Below are 22,060 nucleotides of genomic sequence, written 5' to 3'. Positions count from 1 at the left end.
AGCCCTAAAATTTGGTATATACAGAACCATGTACTAAATACGTATTAGTCCGGTTCGTAATGGGATTATCAGCGCCCACGCGCAGCGCAGTCGCAGTCCGCCGCCGCCGCGCACAACAACGAACGCGCGCAACAACAACATGACCGAGATTCACGCGCACCCCCAATTTTAAAAAGAATGAATGTTGTCTGGCGGTATGAGTGAAGTTTTTTGACAGTTATTAAAAAAAAATAGGGGGTATTTTTAGAAATATTGTAATGGTTTCTTTGTAGTGCTTTTTATAGATTATTGTGCGTGGTTTAGTTGTGTAAACTTTATAAATAAAATTGAACTACTTATTAAAAATATCCAACATAGTATTTAGTGAAAATTCCCAAGCATCTAAACAATAGGTGAATGAATATATGCCACAGGATCTTCTAAGTGTTTAGGAAAAATGGCGGTTGCATCGGCGATGCTGAAAGGCATAGGCAATATGATCACCGGGGGTGATCGTGAGAGGGCGCCCCCGGCAGAAATGCCGTCATCTGTGGATATACAGTTTACGAACCTCTCGCTCACGGTCACTGAAGGATTCCGGAAGAGACGTAAGTAATACTTTTACTACTTGGGGATGCCAGGCGACTGAAGGTTTACCGCGAAAATTGAAAATTTCGGTATCTGACCACCTAGTTGAAGTCTTGAGGTTTGGCAAACCCGATGGGGTATACAAAACCCCCACATATCGAGCGTTTAATTTTGTCTGCTGTAGCTGTTTTACCTACTTCAGTTATTTAATTATTATTTTCTTAGTCAAAATCGCAAAATATGAGAAAAATTCAATAATATATATATATAAATCCTGACAAACCACAAAATTAAGTTTACATTTTTAATTCTAATCCTTGGACGGAACCCTGTAAATGTAAATGCATACAAAAAACAAACATTTTTGGTAGCAAAAAATCTATTTAACAAAGTTCTACAAATATGTACTTATAAACAATTTTAGGTCGTATTCATATGTTATAAATGTACGTACGTCTGATCCTAAAGGTACCTACTTGATTAATGATCGTTCCTCTAATTAACTTTTGGATAGACTTAATTAGAAAATAAGTGGGGAAATTGGCTTTTGCCGAATTTATTATTTTGTTTCCAAGAAAAAAATGCCCAAAAAATTTGACTTTGTCAACTAATCCCATAGATTTAGAATATTTTAAAATCATAATTGGCCTCGTCAAGTATAAGTCACACCCCCCCTGGCAATGAATGCGAAGATTTTTTAAGAATATCATTTTCGAAATAATAAAATATGATGTATTGTGACATGTTTCATTGAACACCGGTCAAATCTTACATGAAAATCGGCTCAAAAAAAACAAAGTGTGATGTAAAGCTGGATTTTTGGTATGTTATTTGGAGTCCTTGGGGGAATGTAAGACTATGTTTTGCAAGCAAAAAAAAAGTGTGCTAACTTCGTAATTTAAAAAAAAAGTAAAAAAATCGGACTTTTTTTGGTTTTTATTTTTTCATTAAAAAACTATGCGTTTTTGGTCAAAAGTTGCTTTATAATGTTGAAAGCGCATTAAATTTCAAACAGTTTGACATCTTTTTTATCAATGTCCGTCAAATAGTTTTCGAGATATGAAGCGTCAAAAAAGGTTAATTTTTGACGCATTTATAAAATGTAGCGTTTTGCCAATATTTTGGACAAATATCTGCAAAATACTTCATGATATGATATATATTGCAATACAACATTGTATAAATTTATTTTGCTTTAGTTTTAGTGCAAGTAAAAGTCAGTAAGAAGAATAGTTACTTTGGTAAACAAAAAAAAAATCTATAAATAGAGAAGCCAAGAGTCTGGTAGATTGGTTAAGGTATTAGTTTACGCTAAAAGTTTTAGGTTGAAAGTGTTATCTATTCGATCTTACTTTCTTTGATATCCGTTTATCTGATAAAATTGTCTAAGCTAACTTTGCATCGATTTGACTATTACTAATGAAGAAATAAAATACAGTAAAATTTTGAAGTTTAGTAAATTAATTTAATTTATTTATTATATCAGACAACAAAGGGCCCATAATGGTTAGTACTTATACATTATTGAATATTTTAAAAACTACCTGTTAGTATAACATAAACAAAAAGTCGACACAATAATACAACAATAAAACACTCACCTAGTGGCCTAAATTAGAAAAATAAAACAGAATTAGTTACATTTTACTTTTTCCTTTTTGAGGGTCCTGGTTCTGCATCTTGATGGCACAACTCCTGTAGTGATAGAAAGTCCACTTGAGTTGTATTTGACCACCGATTGCTGTGGAATAAACTACGGGAACGGAAAGCGCCCACGCCAATTATTAAGATACTGGAGAAGTGGTATTCCCAGCAGAAGAACGTAGTAAGATGGAAGTCAACTCTGTCCACAGCCAGCGGGCTAAACTGTGGCGTGAGACAAGGAGGCATTATGTCTCCGGCTCTCTTCAGCGTGTACATGGATGGGCTGTCGCAGGCTTTGACCAGTACCGAGGTTGGCTGCTCCATCAATGGGCAAATGATAAATCACATCGCATATGCAGACGATAATATATGGTCCTACTAGCACCATCTGTGGGAGCTATGCGTAAGATACTTGCAGAATGCGAGAGATACGCCAGCCAGCATAACATGAGATACAATCCGGACAAGTCTGAATTTATGCTCATGGAGGCAGCACATATGCCCACACATGTACCACCTCTTTTGCTTGATGGAGTTCAATTGCGGAGAGTACACGAAGTCAGATATCTTGGTCACATCTTGTCCAGTTTAAAAGACCAGGAGGACATAGAAAGGCAGAGGCGAGCCACCGCAGTAAGGGCAAACCTGTTGGCTAGAAGATTCGCCAAATGTAGTGACAACGCAAAACTAGTGACAGCGCAAAAAGACAGCTGTTCCTCAGTGTATACTGTCGAGTTATGGTTCGACTACACCTGCGCGGCGGTGAGAGACCTGCGCGTGCAATACAACACATACTATGTAGTCTATGTACTGATATTTCGTTAAACGGAGAATACTATGATTCGGGCACGTCCACGACAAACGACAACGCTCGTGAGATTGCATCGATGTTATTGACCCTCAGTGATATGCTTTAAAAACCAGTCCGTACAAGAACAATTTCGAAACAATCTGATTCAATTAATGAGGGTTTTCTACTCGTAAATATTTTTTCCGCCAAGCGTCGATCCTGAGGTCTTTTTGACCGTAAACTTAACTAACTAAATAAATGTTGATTTGATATACGCAAATATGTGACTGAGTAATACTTGAACAGCCCCCAAATAATCATAATTCATTCTCCGCTACACCTCCTGTAAATATATGTAAACTATCCCATTTGGCCATTACCATCCACCGATTATTTCTGATCCAGTTATACTAGACTTACGATATAATCCTATTTTTTTAAATAACTGGCACACTTTTGGTCTTAAATGAAAGCTAGTGAAATTTTCTACATTTTTATTTTACAATTTATGTAATAGCCTGAGTTGTTTTGCTGATATCTGTCTCAAAATATTAGCAAAATGAATATTTTCATAGAAAGGGGAAAAATGTTCTTTTTTTGACGCTTCATATCTCAAAAAATATTTGACGGACATTGATACAAAAGATGTCAAACTGTTTGGAATTTAATGCGCTTTCAACATTACAAAGCAACTTTTGACCAAAAATGCATAGTTTTTTAATAAAACGGCAAATACCAAAAAAGGTCTGATTTTTTTACTTTTTTTTTTTAAATTACGAAGTTAGCACACCATTTTTTTGCTTGCAAAATATAGTCCTACATTCCCCCAAGGACCCCAAATAACATACCAAAAATGCAGCTTTACATCACACTTTGTTTTTTTTATTTCTCTTTTTGACCAGTGTACTCAAACTTGTAATACTGGCAATACTTTTGGTACACACTTTTGGTCTGCATTTTGCTAACGTGTCACGACTCTAGTATTGATTCTACTTTGATTTTACTCTTGTGTCAAAGTGACAGAATGAGATTGCAATTCGAATCATCATATCATTACAAAGATATGAATTGCGTAATTTTACACGAATTTAATCTCTCATGGCCTGACAATACGAACCAAGGCATGCGTTCTCCTGAATGGCACAGTATATAGACTTTTTTGTCGATGGGTATGGCCGCCATGTTTGGTTTATGACACTTAGACGGGGATTTTGTCGTACCAAAGAGTAAATTGCAAGTTTTTTTCGGCACAACTTGGTTCCTCTACTCGTCGCAAGATGGCGTTGGCATTATTAAAATAAACAAGAATGACGTGCATTTGCGTCGGTGTAGACCCATCATGAAAACGTAGATATGATAATTTTATATTTAAAAAAAGTTAACGTGACATAAATTTGACAAATGTCTAAAAAATTTAGTATCTTCTGTGTAATATCTTCTTCCGTGCACGTGTGATTTATTGTTTAGTCAATTTAAATATCACTCTAAGTAAGAACTGTTAGACAAAACACTCGTAGCATAATTGTATATTTCAATATATCACAGCCATACATTTTTATATTCTTTCAGGTGATTCAGCTTACCCACAGAGGCAAACACTACTGATGGATGCACTGACTTTTGGATGCACCTGTAGGATCTCCAGAAGCTCGTTATACCGCTTTACAAGTTCGAGCCCGCAACTGTATAGAGCGGTGTTTTGGGCGACTAAAAATCAGTTGGTAGTGTTTGTCGTCAATGGAGAAACTGCACTACAAGCCAGCAGCGGCAGCTAAGATCGTTAAAACGTGTTGTGTGCTTGACAATATAGCTAACAAAGCGAATTGTGAACTGCCTCCGCTGAACCGACACGAAGAACAGGAGCAGCAGCAGGAGCAGAGATTAGCGGCGGAGTTTGACGCCCGTCAGCAGAATGCTGTTATTTATTTGGCAATGGCTCCTGACAGGTGTTGGCTAAACAAAGAGCTGCAGCTGGGTCGCGCTGCTCGTCAAGCGCTTGTCCGGCAGTTAGCAAATTATGTAAGTAGTTATGGTAGGTCTATTTCAGTTCATAGTTAAGGTGAGCCAAAAAAGCTATATTTTAAGTTCACATCTTAACCATTAGTATAATTATCATTAATTTCATTACAGAACCCATTTTTTCCTAACTTTTGTGTCGTCATGGGAGTGTCGTAAATTAGGTTTCGGGGCTGCTGATTTCAAAATTAATGTTCAATTTGGAATCTGACATTTGACACAAATTCGTCATGGGTATTGCTATATTATATTAGTATATAATCAAGAACCATTTAATACTGGACTGACATAGCCCATACAAAAAAGCGTACCCCTAAAAAAAGCTCAATTTTTGGTTCAAAACTAGATGGCATTGTTTTGCAACCCGGGAGTTGAAAAAAAAACATAATTTCACTTTTTAGGGTTCCGTAGTCAACTAGGAACCCTTATAGTTTCGCCATGTCTTTCTGTCCGTCCGTCCGTCCGTCCGCGGATAATCTTAGTAACCGTTAGCACTAGAAAGCTGAAATTTGGTACCAATATGTATATCAATCACGCCAGCAAAGTGCAAAAATAAAAATTGGAAAAAAATATTTTATTAGTTTGCCCCCCCTACATGTAAAGTGGGGTTTAATATTTTTTTCATTCCAACCCTAACGTGTGATATATTGTTGGGCAGGTATTTAAAAATGAATCATTGAATTGGTATTTGAAAATGAATGATTGATTTGAAGATCATTTTTTGATAATGTTAATATTTTCGGAAATAATCGCTCCTAAAGGAAAAAAATGTGCGTCCCCTCTAGATGTAGATGTAGATGTAGTGTAGGGACGCCTGGCCGGATACAGGCGGGCTGTCGATCGCTGGTGCGTTCATTCAGCCCAATTCCCTGGAGTTGGAGCTGCAGGTTACTGTCCCGGCTGCTCTCCCACACTTCTCTCCTCAAATCTTCTTGTTTTCCTGCAGAACAGAAGGACATCTTTAAGTTTGACATCCTTGAGTTCATCTTCTCCCAAATTGTCTCTACCGAATGTTTCATGTCGCGGTGCCGCATACATGATACATTCTGCTAGTAGGTGCAAACTAGTCTCCTCCTTACCACAGTGTGGACAGGATTCGTCACTACTGATACCTATTATCTTCATATGTCTGTTAAGAGTGTTGTGTCCCGTTATGATACCGGTCAACATTCTTAGACTGTTCTTACCTAGTTTCAGAAGATACCTAGCTCTCCTTTGGTCTCTACCTTCTATCATCATCTTCGTTTGTCTGCAACTGGTCTCTCTTTCCCAGGCTCTTTGTGCTTCCATCTCTTTTATCCTCTCAATGACTCCTTTCGTGACGTCAGCTGACATAGGCAGAGCCGGTTCCGGACCCAAGAATTCCGTCTCCGCCCCCGCCCTTGCCAGCTCGTCCGCTTTCTCATTACCTGTGACTCCCTGGTGTCCCGGTACCCACGCAACCGTTACACTTCTATGCTTGCCTATCGAGTTGAGCTCTTCCCTGCATTCTCTCACCAGGGACGAGGTCACCGATGTTCTCTTCAGAGCCTTTAGTGCCGCTTGACTGTCGGTGTATATGACCACGGCTCCATCTTGTTTATCGCTTTCTTTTAATATACGTGCACAGCGCGCTATGGCACATACCTCTGCTTGGAACACGCTAGTGTATCTCCCTAGTGGTATCGACACCTTTTCTCCTAGTTTCGGGATTACTATTCCCGCCCCTGCTAGCTTTGTCGAGCTTCTCCTAGAGCCATCTGTGAAGCATATAGTCGTTGGGTGCCCGACCTCTACCTTCCAGTTGTCTCTTTCTCCTATATGTACTCTATACTTCTTATCGAAAATCTCCTCCCTCTTTATGAGGTCATTATTGACCATCAGCATTTCTAGCTTCGATAGTGCCTCTCTTTGTATCAGTGCGTGTCTCTTGTCCACGCAACTTCCTCTCCATTCCTTGCATGCTTTTATTCTGTACCACTGTTCCATGGCTCTCTTCTCTGCCTCAATCCAGAGGGGCTTTAAGCCTAACAGCACCTCCATAGCATGTGTCGGGGTGGTTCTCATAGCCCCCGTCATCATGAGGCAGGCTAGTCTTTGTACTTTTGTCAGATTCTTCCGATATTCTCCAATATGGGTCCTGTGCCACCAGATCACCGCCCCATATAGCACCCTGGGTGTGATAATGGCTTTGTAAATCCAGTGGATCATACTCGGCTTTAGTCCCCAGTTCTTCCCTACTGCCCTTTTACATTGGTACAGCGTTCTTATGGCCTTAGCCGTCTGCTCTCTGATATGAGTCTTGTATCTGAGTGAACTGTCAAGAGTAATGCCCAGATATTTGAACTCGTCTACCATTTCTAGTTCTACGCCCTCTATTTTTATGGGTTCCAGCTCTTTTTCCTCTTATTAGTGAATAACACCAGCTTAGTTTTCGACGGATTGAGATCCAGTCCTCTCCCTCTGCACCATCCCAGTACCTGTCTGAGACCTCTTACCATTATGTTCCTCATGACACTGAGGACCATACCTCTCACCAGTAGTACTCCGTCATCAGAGTAGGCCTGCATGTACAAGCCTCCCCTGTTGAGTTCTCTTACCATAGAGTCCAGAAGTAGACACCACATCAAGGGTGACAAGCAGCCTCCCTGCGGGAACCCCCTCCTGGGACTAATCGTCTTTGTTATTCCTCCCAACTCCGCCGTTATAGACCTGCACCTAAGCATACTGCCTATCCACTGCGCTAATGTCGGTCGGATGCCTTCTCTCTCCAGACTCTCTTCAACGGCTTGGAAGGTAGCCCTGTCAAAGGCCCCCTCCACGTCGAAGAAGCAGCCTAGAGCGTACTGTTTCGATTCTAGTGCCCTTTCTACCCTCACAGCTAGGTTGTGAAGGGCCGTCTCCGTTGACTTCCCAGCCATATATGCATGCTGATTCCCGTGAAGCGGGTCTCCACTGCAGTTGACCTTCTCTCTTATATGCTTGTCTATCACCTTCTCTAGGGTCTTTAGGACAAAAGACGATAGACTTATGCTTCTAAATGATTTTACCTCTTGATATGATTTCTTGCCTGGTTTAGGTAGGAAAACCGCCCTTACCTCTCTCCACACCTTTGGAATGTGTCTGTGAGCGATACTTGCCCTGTATAGTTCCAGTAGGTCATCTTTTATGTGCTCATACCCTTTCTGCAGTAGTACCGGTAGGACCTCATCCGGGCCCGCAGACTTGAAGGGTGCAAAGGAGAAGAGCGCCCACTCCATCCTGCTCTCCTCCACCACTTCCGCCGCACCTCCCCAGTCGGCCTCCCCCGGCTCACCTGCTCATCTATCTCTGTCACCTCCTCACAGCCCGGAAAATGTGTGCTCAGCATAGTACTCAGTACCCTCTCCGGCTCTGTGATTAAGTCACCGTCTACTCTTAGGCTCCCCAGTTGGCACGCCCGGTCACCAGCTAATAGCTTTACCACCCTCGCACCTTCTGAGTAACTGTCAATGTCTTCTGTAAATCTTCTCCAGCCCTCCTGTCTAGCTCTCTCTCTTAGTCTGGTATACTTATTCCTGACCTCTCTGTACTCGTCCCAGCTATGAGCGTCGCCTTTCTTTACCGCTACCCTCATAGCCTTGCGAACCTTCTTCCTTACCTTTCCCGTCCCCTCTAACTTTTGAACCATAAGTTTAAAAAATATGAAAAAAATCACAAAAGTAGAACTTTATAAGGACTTTCTAGGAAAATTATTTTGAACTTGATAGGTTCAGTAGTTTTAGAGAAAAATACGGAAAACTACGGAACCCTACACTGAGCGTGGCCCGACACGCTCTTGGCCGGTTTTTCCATTTAAATCCTTCCGACATCCGATATCGGATCGGATAAAAACGGACTAAGACACTATTGTATCCCATCAAAAACAAAACTTGTAAAAACACCAAGTCTTCGCAACTCAGTTTGTTCGCGCCCTTTTCATTCATTATCATTCATATCGTCCATCCCGTTCGCTCTTCCTTATGATAGGTTCAACCTCATTTTTATTTGTCGTGTCACCCGCCTTTTTGCCGACCTTCTTAAAAAATATAAGAAAATACGTCAATCTGCTAAACTAAAAGACATTCGATGTCAATGTGAAAAAATATCCGCAACGACGAATAAAGTTATAATTATTAATTAAATAAATAACGATTCGCGAGTGTACACAAGAAAGAGTGAACCAAGTAAATATTCGAAAGGGTGGCCGCCCGCTGAACTGTCGAGAAAACAACAGCAGTAAGTTCGGCACGCATCAATTACCATAATTTTATTTTTCCGTTTTATTTTATTTTATATTACAATAGTTCGTCAGGAACTACGTAATCGCTGGTCCTTCAACACAGTTCTTCTGGCGTAAAAAAGAGTTGAGATCCCTGTAATACCAAGTCGGTTAATTTATTCAGTCCCTAATACTTAAAGGACCTTCTGCCATAAATTATTACGTAGTTTACTAATAGCTATACTTTCGTATTTTGCATTTCTCATGATGCGTCGAATAGCATTCAAATGTATAAGATGAAAACTCGACTCGACGCCGCTCGATTCCGCATATGTGGAAGCCAGGCTTTATGGAAAAAGTAGGTTTTTGTGACAACTACCAATAAGATTTTGCCAGGGAGACTAGAGATAAGGAGGAAAGTCTGTCGAAGTAGAACAGTCGCAAAAATGACCGGCTGATTCAAATTCAATTTAACCACCCTTGCGGATTTTATCGAACAGATCGAACTACAAATGAATACGAGATTATATGTAAAAAAATCTCTTCTAAATTAAGATTAAACTATGCAAATGAGTTAACATTAAGAAATAATTATCCCTGAAAAACTAACATACTAAACAGGTCGCGCAAATTAGTTAGCGAATTCACCGATACCTATAGGTAATTATAGTCAAATCTTTAAAGTTATAGGTACATATATGAGATACATGAGATTATTTTAACTTTTGTAAGTTTGTACGGATACTACTCAGTGGGCCAGTCCGACTCGCACTTGACCGGTTTCTTTATGTTGTCGATTTCTCCGTTGTTACAGGACCGATTTCATTTTTTTTTTGATTGAATGTATATATGTATACAGATTTGAGATTAGTCCTATTTTTATCAAAACCCAGTTCTGATGATGGGATCCTGGAGAAATTAAGGCAACTCCTCGAATCTTGAAGGCATACATGTGGTGATTTTTGTGTTTTTATAAGAACAGCATGCATATACGTACGGAACAGTGACATTTGGTGCAGTGGAACTGCTGATGATGGTCAGAACGGAACTCCTCAAGTCTGAAAGGCACACTCATAGTGACTTTGGTATTTTTATAAGAACAGCATGGAACTCAGTGCAATGGAACTGATGATGATGGAAATGGATCAGAATGGAACTCCTCAAATCTGCACGGCACACTTACAATGAATTTGGTATTTATATGAGAATAGCTTTAATTTAAGTACATTCATAACAGTGACATTTGGTGCAGTGGAACTGCTGATGATGGTCATAAAGGAACTCCTCAAATCTGGACGACACACTTATAGTGACTTAATTTAGTATTATTATAAGAACAGTATGCATTTACGTTCAGAACAGTGGTCGCGTTAGAGCTCGCGGGTTCGAACCCCGGATCGCACTAATGAGGTTTTTGGAATTTATGTGCGAAATGTCATTTGATATTTGCCAGTAGCTTTTCGCTGAAGGACAGCATCGTCAGGAAACCGGGTAATCCTAATAAAGCCCTAATTACCCATCGGGTTGGAAGGTCAGATGGAAGTCGCTTTCGTTAAACTAGTGCCTACGCCAAATCTTGGGATTGATTGTCAAAGCAGACCCCAGGCTCCCAAAGACCATAACTTTAATTTATTCAGGTATACATATATTGGTTTTTGTGTTATTATAAGAACAGCATGCGTTTACGTACGGTCGACTACAAAGAGATGTATACACTTTTTCAGCTTCTTGCATCGTAATAAGGTGAGAAATGGATACATCTCTTTGTAGTCGACCGTACCGAACAGTGACATTTAGTGCAGTGGAACTGCTGATGATGATCAGAACGGAACTACTCAAATTTGAACGAGACACTTATTATGACTTTGGTTTTAGGATTCCGTACCTCAAAAAGGAAAAACGGAACCCTCATAGGATCACTCGTGCGCCTGTCTGTCCGTCTGTCACAGCCTATTTTCTCCAAAATTACTTGAGTTTGGGGTTGGTGCAGTGGAACTGCTTATGATGATCAGAACGAAACTTCTCAAAGACGACACAAAAGGATCTTTGTTTGCTAAGCATATTGAGTTTTTAACTCAAATTTTGTCAAACTCGATTTCTTATAGGTAGTCGGATATTGGATTCATGACGAATTGAGGGAACTCCTTAAACCTTAACGGTAGGTATACGTTATTGATGTATTCATTTGTATTTCCATCAAATAACCAGACATTGAAAGCAGTTTTAAAAAATACACATTTCTACACAACATGGAACTTGACTGTACTTAAAATAAATTATTTAATACCATGCACGAAATAAAGCATCAGATAAATATAAGGAAAACATGGATAGAAGTTATTTTTAAATACAAATTCTATTTAATTCGTCAGGTAGAAATATATAAAGTAAATGAGTTGAACGTGACGTCACTCAATTCGATTTCATATTAGCAAAACGTTAAAATTCGTTTTGACAGTTCTTAAAGGGAAGCTGATTTGACTAGGAGGCAAGTAGCCTATTCAACATTCGTAAGTACCTTTCACCAGAACTCCAAAAGCGGCGGTTTTTTAGGGTTCCGTACCAAAAAGGTACAAAAGGAACCTTTATGGTGCCGTTCCGTCCGTCTTGTGTGTCCGTCCGTCTGTCACATAACTTAATATCTCGAGAACTAAGTACTTATATTACGGCTTTTTAACCGGAGCTACAGTCCGGTCTGGGAGAAAGCGAAAGCGCAACTTGGCATGTATTAAGTGCAAAATAGCAATAGAGTGCGATGAAAAAACATTTTCCCCCTCACTAGCTCGGAAACACGTGTTTTGTCCTTTAATACCAGTGGGTAAAAACGCATTTTATCCACTAGTGGGTAAAGTAATTTGACCTTGAATAAAGTCAAATTAACTGCTTTAAAATTGATAAATGTAGGTGAATCTAGTAATAAAGATGATTTACCACCTGTGGAACTACTGGAAGCAGTGATAAACGCATTTTTTGCGTTGTAGTTTCCTCGCTATAGTGAGGGGAAAAGTTTTGTGTTACACTCGGGTGCAAATGTATTTTACTTCTCGTGTTTTAAAACACGCAAGTTTAGAGTTCTATTCTCGAACCACTCACTTCGCTCGTGGTTCAACTATAGAATCCTTTCACTTGCTCATTTTTCAATTCCACACTCGGCGTTAAAATACAACTTTGCCCCCTATAGCATAACAAATAACTGTTAATTAATGTTCATTGACTATATCACCATTATTACAGGAATGCGGAGCACCTTGCTACTACTAAAATGGAGAACCCGGACCTGTTAGCGACATGGAACTGACCAGGACCGTCGTGGGCTCCTCATGTGCCACCCCGGATACCTTTTCTGATTGTGGTGTTTACAGTACAGTAGTGTACATATTCATGAAAAAAAAATTGTAGGTACTTTTTTTACATTTTTAAAAAACGCACTCTGCATGGTTTTGGAGTTTCGACTTCGTGCTAGATAAAAACCCCCAGGCAAGAGCAAACAATTTTTTTTCCTAGCCTATATTTGTGACCCACTGCAAAGGCCTCTCTTTTCTTCCGCCACCCATCACGTTTTGCCGCCTGCTTCGGCTAGCCGCAGCAAAATACGTCGAGGTCATCTCGCCTCGTTTTTTTTGGTCTACCTCTGCCCCGACTAGTCGGGTGGTGTCCAGTTAGCAATCTATACACCCTGTTTCTATTTTAAATTATATGTGTTGTATTCTTTTCTTGTACAATAAAGTGTTTACTTACTTACTTTTTTGAATTCCGTTAACTTTAAGGGAAGGTTCTTTAGATTAAATACGATTAATTTCTCAAAAAAGCTAGCGTCTTGACTGTTACGTTTACAGAGTTTGAAAAAATAATAGTTATTTGTTTTTCAAGGGGGCAAAGTAGTTGTTTAACTGGACGTGCCAATATTGATACCTGAGCAAGGGAAAGATTTCAATATTTCAAAAAGTGGAATCTTGAGCGTTGCGAGGGTATCGAGGGCATCGAGGCACGAAGGTAAAAGGAACTTTGCCACCGACTATATATATAGAGCAGCGAAGTGTCCAATGATAGCAACCTTCCCCTAATAACTCTTTCATTAGATTTTTATAATATTAGGTAAAAGACATGGAGACAGCCAATTTTTGGCTTCACTTTTTAACGTGCTAATTCTATAGAGCCAGGTTTCTGGGCTCTCTGGTGATTCTGTGTTTTTAACACATCTTTAGAATAAAAGCTTTACCTTATGTCAAAAAAGTATTTTATTTGAATAAAGGTATTTTGAAGATACCTATTTTGCATTTTGTATTTCAAATACCTTTTTCTAAAACTATTTTGTATTTTTATTTGAAATAGGTAAAAAACCAAAGTATTTGCATTTTGTATTTAAATACATTGCTGGAGAGCATCACTTTGTTTTTCTGTCAATGAAAAGAAGAATATAGTAACTATGTATGAAGTCCATGTAGAGGCACTGCGTTTCAATATTAAGTATCAGTGTGAGATAAGATTTTTCAAAATAATAGTCATGATATTTGTTTAATTTGATAGTCACGTGTATTTAAATTGTAGTAAGTATCTACATTAGTTCAGAGTTTATTGCCGGGTGTGGCCATACTGTAGATAGAGCTCTTTCTTGTACTGTGCCCTTAGGTTCCCCCTTTGTAATAATTGCAGTGGTTCTTCAAATCATACATGCGGTAAATAATGCGGTCGTGGCACGGAATATCTACTAGCTGAAGAAGAGTTACTGTCAAAGTAAAATGTGTAATCACAGTGCCTATACTGCTATCTCTCGACACAGGCTTAAAACTTTTGAACCACTGTTTTGAAAATTTGACCCATATTCTTAGCTTGATATGAGTTAAAGTGTAAAATACTAATATTGGCGCCATCTAGCCGAGCACCCCCAAAGGTGTAAAGCCATCTAAGCCACCGTACCTTTTTCTTTATAGTTCTGAGTTTGGCCGTTTTCTTCCTATCTGTCTATACGGAGTTATATAATTGTCTTCCCCTGTTGTAAATAGCAATAGTAACAATAGTTGTGGAGTATACAGATGTATGCGACTAAATAAATGTACAAATGTGTTCTGTGACACAAACATTTAAGACATCAAATAAAGTTTAACGAAGCTTGTTCAGTTGTTTTATTGGGCATATTCTATTATATTTACGATCGAATGCAAAAGTATCTCCAAATGTGGTGTTACCATAGGTACAATATTTTGTGTTGTAGAATTAATTTGCCAGTGTAAAATACTAACGCAACAAAGAGTTTGCACATTTTTGTCAATATTTTTGTAGGTTAGTGCGTACTATACTTTGTCAAACAAGTGTGTCAGTAAACAAGAACAAAGAAAACTATATGCATCCTTTTCTTTAGGGTGCTATAAAAATACAACTGTATTTGTATATCGGCAGCAATATTGTGGGCATGGCAATCACATTGAATTTTAAGCGTAGCGAGGGATTTCGATAATAGTAGGTATTGAAATGTTAACGCCCAAGATGTAAATTATTAATTATGTGACAGACATTTAAAGGTATGCAAACTCGTTGCGTTAATATTCTGTACTGACAACAAAGTTCTCGAACAGAAAATTGTCAGTTTGCTCCCTCGTAGAAAAAAAACAAAGTCCCTTTTTGTGTGGGTGAGGTAAAAAACTAATTTCCGCCTTATACAAATCATTATTATTATCATAATACAAATCATTTATTCTTGATAAATAGTAGAGCGGCGAGAGGGTCTCGGAAAAAGTTGATGTGACTGGAGAGTATACTGCTGACAAGTGGTATCGTTGTGATCGGTAGACTTTACTGAGTACGAAATAATGACTTGTCGCATTCTCAGACTGTGGGGGGGTTAACTATGACGTCACAAAGATCGCGGTCCCGGGTTTAAATTTTTTGCCAATTTGTCTAGAACCCCTTATCCAATTTTGAAAAATGAGGTGTCGATTGAAAGCGTATAACATGCTGATTAAGATTTATTATATGTGAAAAGTATAGTTTTGTTAGTTATTTTTTAATTAATAATAATGCAAAAAATACTTTTTTTTTACTCTCTTTTTTTTTTGTGACTCAAAAAGGCAATGAAAACGGCCACTTAGCTAAAAAATATGTTATATAAATCATTTAACTACATTATTAAGCTATCTGTTGCTTTTTAAATTTCTACGATCGGATAATAAATAAGCAAACTACAACCACATACCTGTAGGCGGGGAGTACCGCTTGACACGCGTTCCCATACATTCGGCGTCTACCAAATTACACCTCGCGCAAAATTCGTTTCAAGCAGATATACCTCTAATCTTATTCATCGTAACCTATCAATATTGGTATCATTTGAAAGTACAATTAAAGTACTTTAAGAAACAATGTCAATCATTTTCTTAAAATCAATAATCGCCAGTCTGCGGTGGTTACAAAGGAAAAAAGTGGGTATGCAATTTGACTGGTTTCCTAGGTTTGATACTCTAGACGAGTTTAAAAGGGGAGGTAAAGGTGACATATGGGTTGTTCTCTGGCCTAAAAGCTATACAGAGGGTCAGGGGAGAAAAAAACTAGGGTTTACGTTTAGTTTTAAGTAATTTTTTCTTTTATTTGTTGATTTTATTGTGTTTTATTTTTTTGTAATTTTATCAAGGATACACGTTGGTTTCTTTTGCTGAAAATTCCCTTTTTTATGAGAAATGTTATGAATTTCATGGCATTTTCCGATAGAGACTAAAATTAACTTTCAAATAAGGCCACATAGTCATACTGATACATAGTCATACCCTTAATATTATATAAGTAAAAGTATGACTATGTGGCCTACTGATACATAGTCATACCCTTAATATTATATAAGTAAAAGTATGACTATGTGGCCTTATTTGAAAGTTAATTTTAGTCTTTATCGGAAAAAGCCATAAAATTCATAACATTTCTCATAAAAAAGGCAACTTTTAGCAAAAAAAAAACCAACGTGTATCCTTGATAAAATTACAAAAAAATTAAACACAATAAAATCAACAAATAAAGGAAAAAATAACTTAAAACTAAACTTAAACCCTAGTTTTTTCTTCCTGACCCTCTGTGTAGCTTTTAGGCCAGAGAAAAACCCATATGTCACCCTTACCTCCCCTTTTAAACTCGTCTAGGGTATCAAACCTAGGAAACCAGTCAAATTGCATACCCACTTTTTTCCTTTGTAACCACCACAGACTGGCGATTATTGATTTGAAAAAAATGATTGACATTGTTTTTTAAAGTACTTTAATTGTGCTTTCAAATGATATCAATATTGATAGGTTACGATGAATAAGATTAGAGGTATATCTGCTTGAAACGAATTTTGCGCGAGGTGTAATTTGGTAGACGCCGAATGTATGGGAACGCGTGTCAAGCGGTACTCCCCGCCTACAGGTATGTGGTTGTAGTTTGCTCATTTATTATCCGATCGTAGAAATTCAAAAAGCAACAGATAGCTTAATAATGTAGTTAAATGATTTATATAACATATTTTTTAGCTAAGTGGCCGTTTTCATTGCCTTTTGAGTCACAAAAATCAAAAAAGAGAGTAAAAAAAAAAAGTATTTTTTGCATTATTATTAATTAAAAAATAACTAACAAAACTATACTTTTCACTTATAAGAAATCTTAATCAGCATGTTATACGCTTTCAATCGACACCTCATTTTTCAAAATTGGATAAGGGGTTCTAGACAAATTGGCAAAAAATTGAAACCCGGGACCGCGATCTTTGTGACGTCATAGTTAACCCCCCCACAGTCTGAGAATGCGACAAGTCATTATTTCGTACTCAGTAAAGTCTACCGATCACAACGATACCACTTGTCAGCAGTATACTCTCCAGTCACATCAACTTCAAAACTAGACGACTTTTTTCAATTCCGCCGCCTTACTAAAATATAAACAATACAAACACATATTTAATAGTTGTGTTTGTATGTCATTGAAATGAAAACATTGGCACAAAAAAGATAGGAATTTCAATTGCAGTTTAATGGATTTAACATGTTCAAGCTATTTTGTCAATGTGAATGAGGAGACACACTGACATATTATCCCGCCGGGCACTGACATTTTAGGCGGCGCCTGTACGTAAGTGTAATAATGGGCATGTCATTGTCGTTCATATGTGTGAGAGAAAAATATATCTTCTTCTCACTCTCACGTATTAAATTCTTTGTCTGTGCAATGGACTTATAAGGTGGCGCCATCTGTCACAAGCTTCGAGTGTGCCTCCTCATTGAATTTCAATGCAAACCCCTTGTATACTAGTGTCTGTACAGAAAGTGAGGAGTCGTGAGTCGTGGAATGTATTAGACCCCATACATTTCACGACTCTTCACTTTCCGGTCAGACTCTATGAATGGCGGCTCTGTAGGAGAAAAAAAAATTCAATTTAAGTATTTTGTAAAATGTGTGAATGTACTTACGACTTGATCCGTAAGCGTGGTTTAGAAGCAACTTGAGATTGGGTGACGTGTATATACCTCCTATAATTTGTGGCGTTTATTTCATAATGTGTGGAGCTAGCATTATGTGACGTGTAAATGTCGGTTTCACAAAAATAACGCTTGTCAATAAAGCTTCATTGCTGCTAAAATTCGTTTAATAATAGTCTTTATCGACCATCACCAGTGTAACCTCTTTTTGATAGCCGGTAAATGACATGTTTAGTTCCGCTACTCGCCACCGCATCGTGCACAGCGTTTCCATAGACAAAAAGTCTAGCGACCAAATCCACATGTACCAAAAGCTGTCAACGGTAAAAAGGACACATGAATCATGTACCGTTTTGCTTAATGTAAAAAACTATAAGCCCTATTGTACTAAGATAAAGTTGATTTTAGATTCATATTTTTTTTCAATTAATACGTTTTGGTTGGCTCAAAACCAACTTGCGATCCGATCTCACATGCGACCATTATCCACAGTTGATTTTGAAATGATACCACTTGACAGTTAGATAACGGTTCGAATAGGGCCCCAGGGTGCTTCCCGTGAACTCAGAATCTTGAAATTTGGTACGAAGCAACGTCTTATAGCATAGATAAAGGAAAAATTACGAAAACCATAAATTTTTAGTTACATCACATAATATATTTTTTTTTAATAATTTTAACCTTACTACCCATTTCCTCATAAACGCGTAGATGTATTAAATTGAAATTCATACCAAATACTCAGGTCTATAATACCTTTAAGCTGTAACAAAATCAAACTTCTATGTCAACGCAATCAAAAGAAACAGCAATTTAAGCTGCATATTTTGAAACTCGCAAGTACTCGCAAGGGAATCAAAACCTAAAGGGTACTTCCAGTCGACCTAGAATCTTGAAATTTGGCATGAAGCAACGTTTTATAGCACACATAAAGGAAAAATTCCGAAAACCTTAAATTTTTAGTTACATTACAAAATATATATTATGACTCGATTGTCGTAATGAACGAACTTTGTAAACCTTGCAGGTTTGTACGGAACCCTCGGTGCGCGAGTCCGACTCGCACTTGGCCGGTTTTTTAAGTTATCCATACTAATATTATAAATGGGAAAGTGTGTGTGTCTGTTTGTTTGTCCGTCTTGCACGGCAAAACGGCACACTCAGATCTAGTTGAGACCGCTCAACTGATCTGCGCTGGGGCGCATAAAGCTAGGAACACACTACGCGGACGTCCGTCTTGAATCGACCGCGGACGGGAATCTGGACAATGACATTACACATAACCGTGCAAACTATCGGTCGACGGACGTGGACGTGACCTTGAGCGCGTGGACGTCCGATCGAAATCTGGCTCGCCGGATGTTTTGTTCCGTGCACACTGATCGGTCGCGGTCGCGGTCGTTTTACGACGGACGTCCGCGTAGTATGTTCCTAGCTTAACTCTTTAGGAGTATTCCAGCGTAGCAAATACATCAAGTGCGCGGCGGAAGGGTCCTGGATTTTCCCCCGGCTACCTTCCCCACACACGGTCCGTTAGCTCTTACGGCCCAAAAAGCCAAAGAGTCCAAGTCAGGTTTCAAAACAAAAAAAAAAAAACGGCAAAACGGAGCGACGAATTCTCGTGAGTTTTTAAGTGGAGATAGTTGAAGGGATGGAGAGTGACATAGGCTACTTTTTGTCTCTTTCTAACGCGAGCGAAGCCGCGGGCAAAAGCTAGTAACTTATAAATCAGCAACAAAAGTGTCAGAAATATCTAATTCTATAGACGTTTTGAATAGGGCTGGTTTAAACCAAAACAAGTTTGTTAGGGGTTAAAAAAAGAATAGTCGTTCCATGAACCTACAATTCTATAAACGGATAACTCCGAAGAAAAACCTGTGATTCCATCATCCACATTGATAGCTTTGTCTATGACCTTATCCACTAATCTCCCGTCAGTCGGATCGAGGCGCCCGTGGCGAAAACATGTCCAGAAAAATAAGAAAATATGCCTACATGCGCCATCAAACTGTGTAAAAATTACAACAATCGAAAAAATAAATAAATACGGAGTAACTTTTCATGCGTAAATTAATACAAATTATCACGTTATTATACGTAAAATCACGATATTCATTAATGTTCATAATCATAAACCAACAAACTGCAAAACAAGAGTGTGACCAGTATTTTTGTTAAATAGTGTTTGCACATGGTGCAGTGAGTCATTATTTTATAGTTAAAAACAATATATTTCTAAATTTCATGTAAAATAATTAATTTTTGATAAATTAAATGAAGAATTGATTTTATCTTGACCTGAATTATCATTATCTTGATTTTAAATCGTGTTTGCACATCGCAAACCGTCTGCCATTGCTGGCTTGAATGTTCCGCCACCAAGCCATAAAAAAAGTTTAAAAAAAAATGTCCGCCATTGTTGGGTCACAGCTGGTCTTCAGTGAGGCTCTCTCTGTTTCTATTACTCTATGAGTCGTTCTCGGGATTCGATTACCCATGCTGACATAGTTTTTTGTAGTAAACGACACCATATTTCCTGTTCTGCAGTTTTAAATGCTTTAGGTACGATTCTTACCATCTGTTTTTGCTTTTGAATATGCACATGCCCAGTTTTGTAGCAACCCAAGCATTGAAATAAAATAAAGTATGATTCCTTATGTTAATTTGTGAGCCGGTGGATTTGGCTAGGTTTTCAAACCAGGAGGGCGATTTTTGAATCTCGCATACGAGATTTTGTCACTAAAATACCGATTGAAAACGGTGACTTGCTTATTAGTTTCAGTGACAATTTTCTGAATTCGAACGCGTGAGACTCAAAAATCGGCCTGCAGGTAAGTATGTTAAAGTCCTTTGTTCTCATAAAATAAGGTATGTGTATATTGTATGCATTCTGTGTAATATTGTCAACGTTGTGCTAACCTAATTTAAAAGTATTATGTAATAACTAATAACCAGTAAATATCACACTCCGTATCTAAGCAAACTTACTTCGATACGTACTTCTGCTATTGACTGTGTACTATTAGTTTTTTTTGTTGGTTAGCAAGCATGGTAACTCAAACAACGCATTATTTAAAGCACAAAATGGCATACTCGTGTAATGTATTTTGCATAGTTTCAATAATCTGTTTACACAACATCATCTTTGTTGATTTTTCACAAATGTCGATTTGGTACCTAGGTGTAAAATTACATTTTATTCATAACAACGAGGTTGAAAAAAATAGTGGGAAATCTTGTTCTGATTAGGAAAAATTCTTTTTTTGACACAAACACGCCTTTGTATGGAATGGAATTCCACATATATTCTTATTCGACGCCAAAATAATGCCTAACTTAATTTGCATCAAATAAAAATATCTGATAAGACCTTAGACGGATTCTTTCTATTTTGCCTATTTTGGTATATGAATTGTGGAATTTTTGACTGGAGAGTTTTTTTATAAATCCATCATTACAAGCGTGAGATGTATATCGTGGTAGGCATACATTTTATCTGTTTCTTTGTTGTTATGTTATTGTTATAAATGAATCATAATTAGATAAAATTTGTCGGTACGTCAAAATAACAACACGCGTTTTACGCGTTTAGGACAAAATGAGATCACGCAACCGCCGCGTGACATCACGGAACCCAACAATAGACTGTCTTTATGGAGATATACTCTTGATGAATGGGGGCATTTCATTAGTTATCTCGTAAAAAATATAATATAACCTAACCACAAAATTAAAATTTTGAAAAAAACCCCGACCGCGACCTAGTGGACCGATTTTCATGAAACATGGCTAAGAACACTCCCGACTAACTCAGCTTTCAGACAAAAAAAACTAAAACAAAATCGGTTCATCCGTTCGAGAGCTACGATGCCACAGACAGACACACACACAGACAGACAGACAGACAGACAGACAGACAAACAGACAGACAGACAGACAGACAGACAGACAGACAGACAGACAGACAGACAGACAGACATACACACAGACAGACACGTCAAACTTATAACACCCCTTCGTTTTTGCGTCGGGGGTTAAAAATAAATATAAATATTTTAATATAAAATTTAAAATTCCATATATTTTGGATGAATTTACATGGGTAGTAAAAAGCATGTCATTGTTATAAAAGTCATATTTTTTTTAAAGGAAAAGTCATCATATGTATTGTACAAAGTCAGATTGTCCATGATTATTAGTGGCTAACATGACACAAACGACACGTCAAAATGATATCGGTCATTCATTAAAAGATAACAGCGCCCTCAAATAGTACATTACATCAGAGGCCGGGAAAATGAGGATTTCCGGCCAAGTGGGTATATACGGATATACCGGATAGGGATACGAGGCCGGGAATCCGTTTTCACGCCGAGGCATGTATAGTGC

General features: G+C 38.1%; 2 protein-coding genes across 2 annotated transcripts in view; both read left to right on the top strand.

The window, feature by feature from the left end:
- Positions 1–75: 75 nt before the first annotated feature.
- Positions 76–22,060, top strand: part of LOC125230796 (ATP-binding cassette sub-family G member 1-like) — a 91,306-nt gene continuing 69,321 nt past the window's right edge. Inside the window, exon 1 of the mRNA XM_048136017.1 lies at positions 76–587. Coding sequence (XP_047991974.1) covers positions 437–587 — 151 coding nt within the window. The 5' untranslated portion in view covers positions 76–436. The remainder of the gene's footprint in view (positions 588–22,060) is intronic.
- Positions 4,426–12,561, top strand: LOC125230812. Its single transcript, XM_048136040.1, has 2 exons — positions 4,426–5,020; positions 12,471–12,561. The coding sequence occupies exons 1-2, from the start codon at positions 4,739–4,741 to the stop codon at positions 12,495–12,497; spliced, it is 309 nt and encodes a 102-aa protein (XP_047991997.1). The 5' UTR covers positions 4,426–4,738; the 3' UTR covers positions 12,498–12,561.

This window comes from Leguminivora glycinivorella, chromosome 1 (genome assembly GCF_023078275.1).
Source record: "Leguminivora glycinivorella isolate SPB_JAAS2020 chromosome 1, LegGlyc_1.1, whole genome shotgun sequence".
NCBI classification, from domain to species: Eukaryota; Metazoa; Arthropoda; class Insecta; order Lepidoptera; family Tortricidae; genus Leguminivora; species Leguminivora glycinivorella.
Note: the sequence above shows the minus strand (reverse complement) of the source record. Positions and strands in the feature narration are given on the sequence as shown.

Coding starts and splice junctions, on each gene's coding strand:
- LOC125230812 (XM_048136040.1), top strand. CDS start 4,739: ATGGAGAAACTGCACTACAAGCCAGCAGCGGCAGCTAAGATCGTTAAA. Junction 5,021..12,470: donor TCCGGCAGTTAGCAAATTAT/GTAAGTAGTTAT, acceptor CCATTATTACAG/GAATGCGGAGCACCTTGCTA.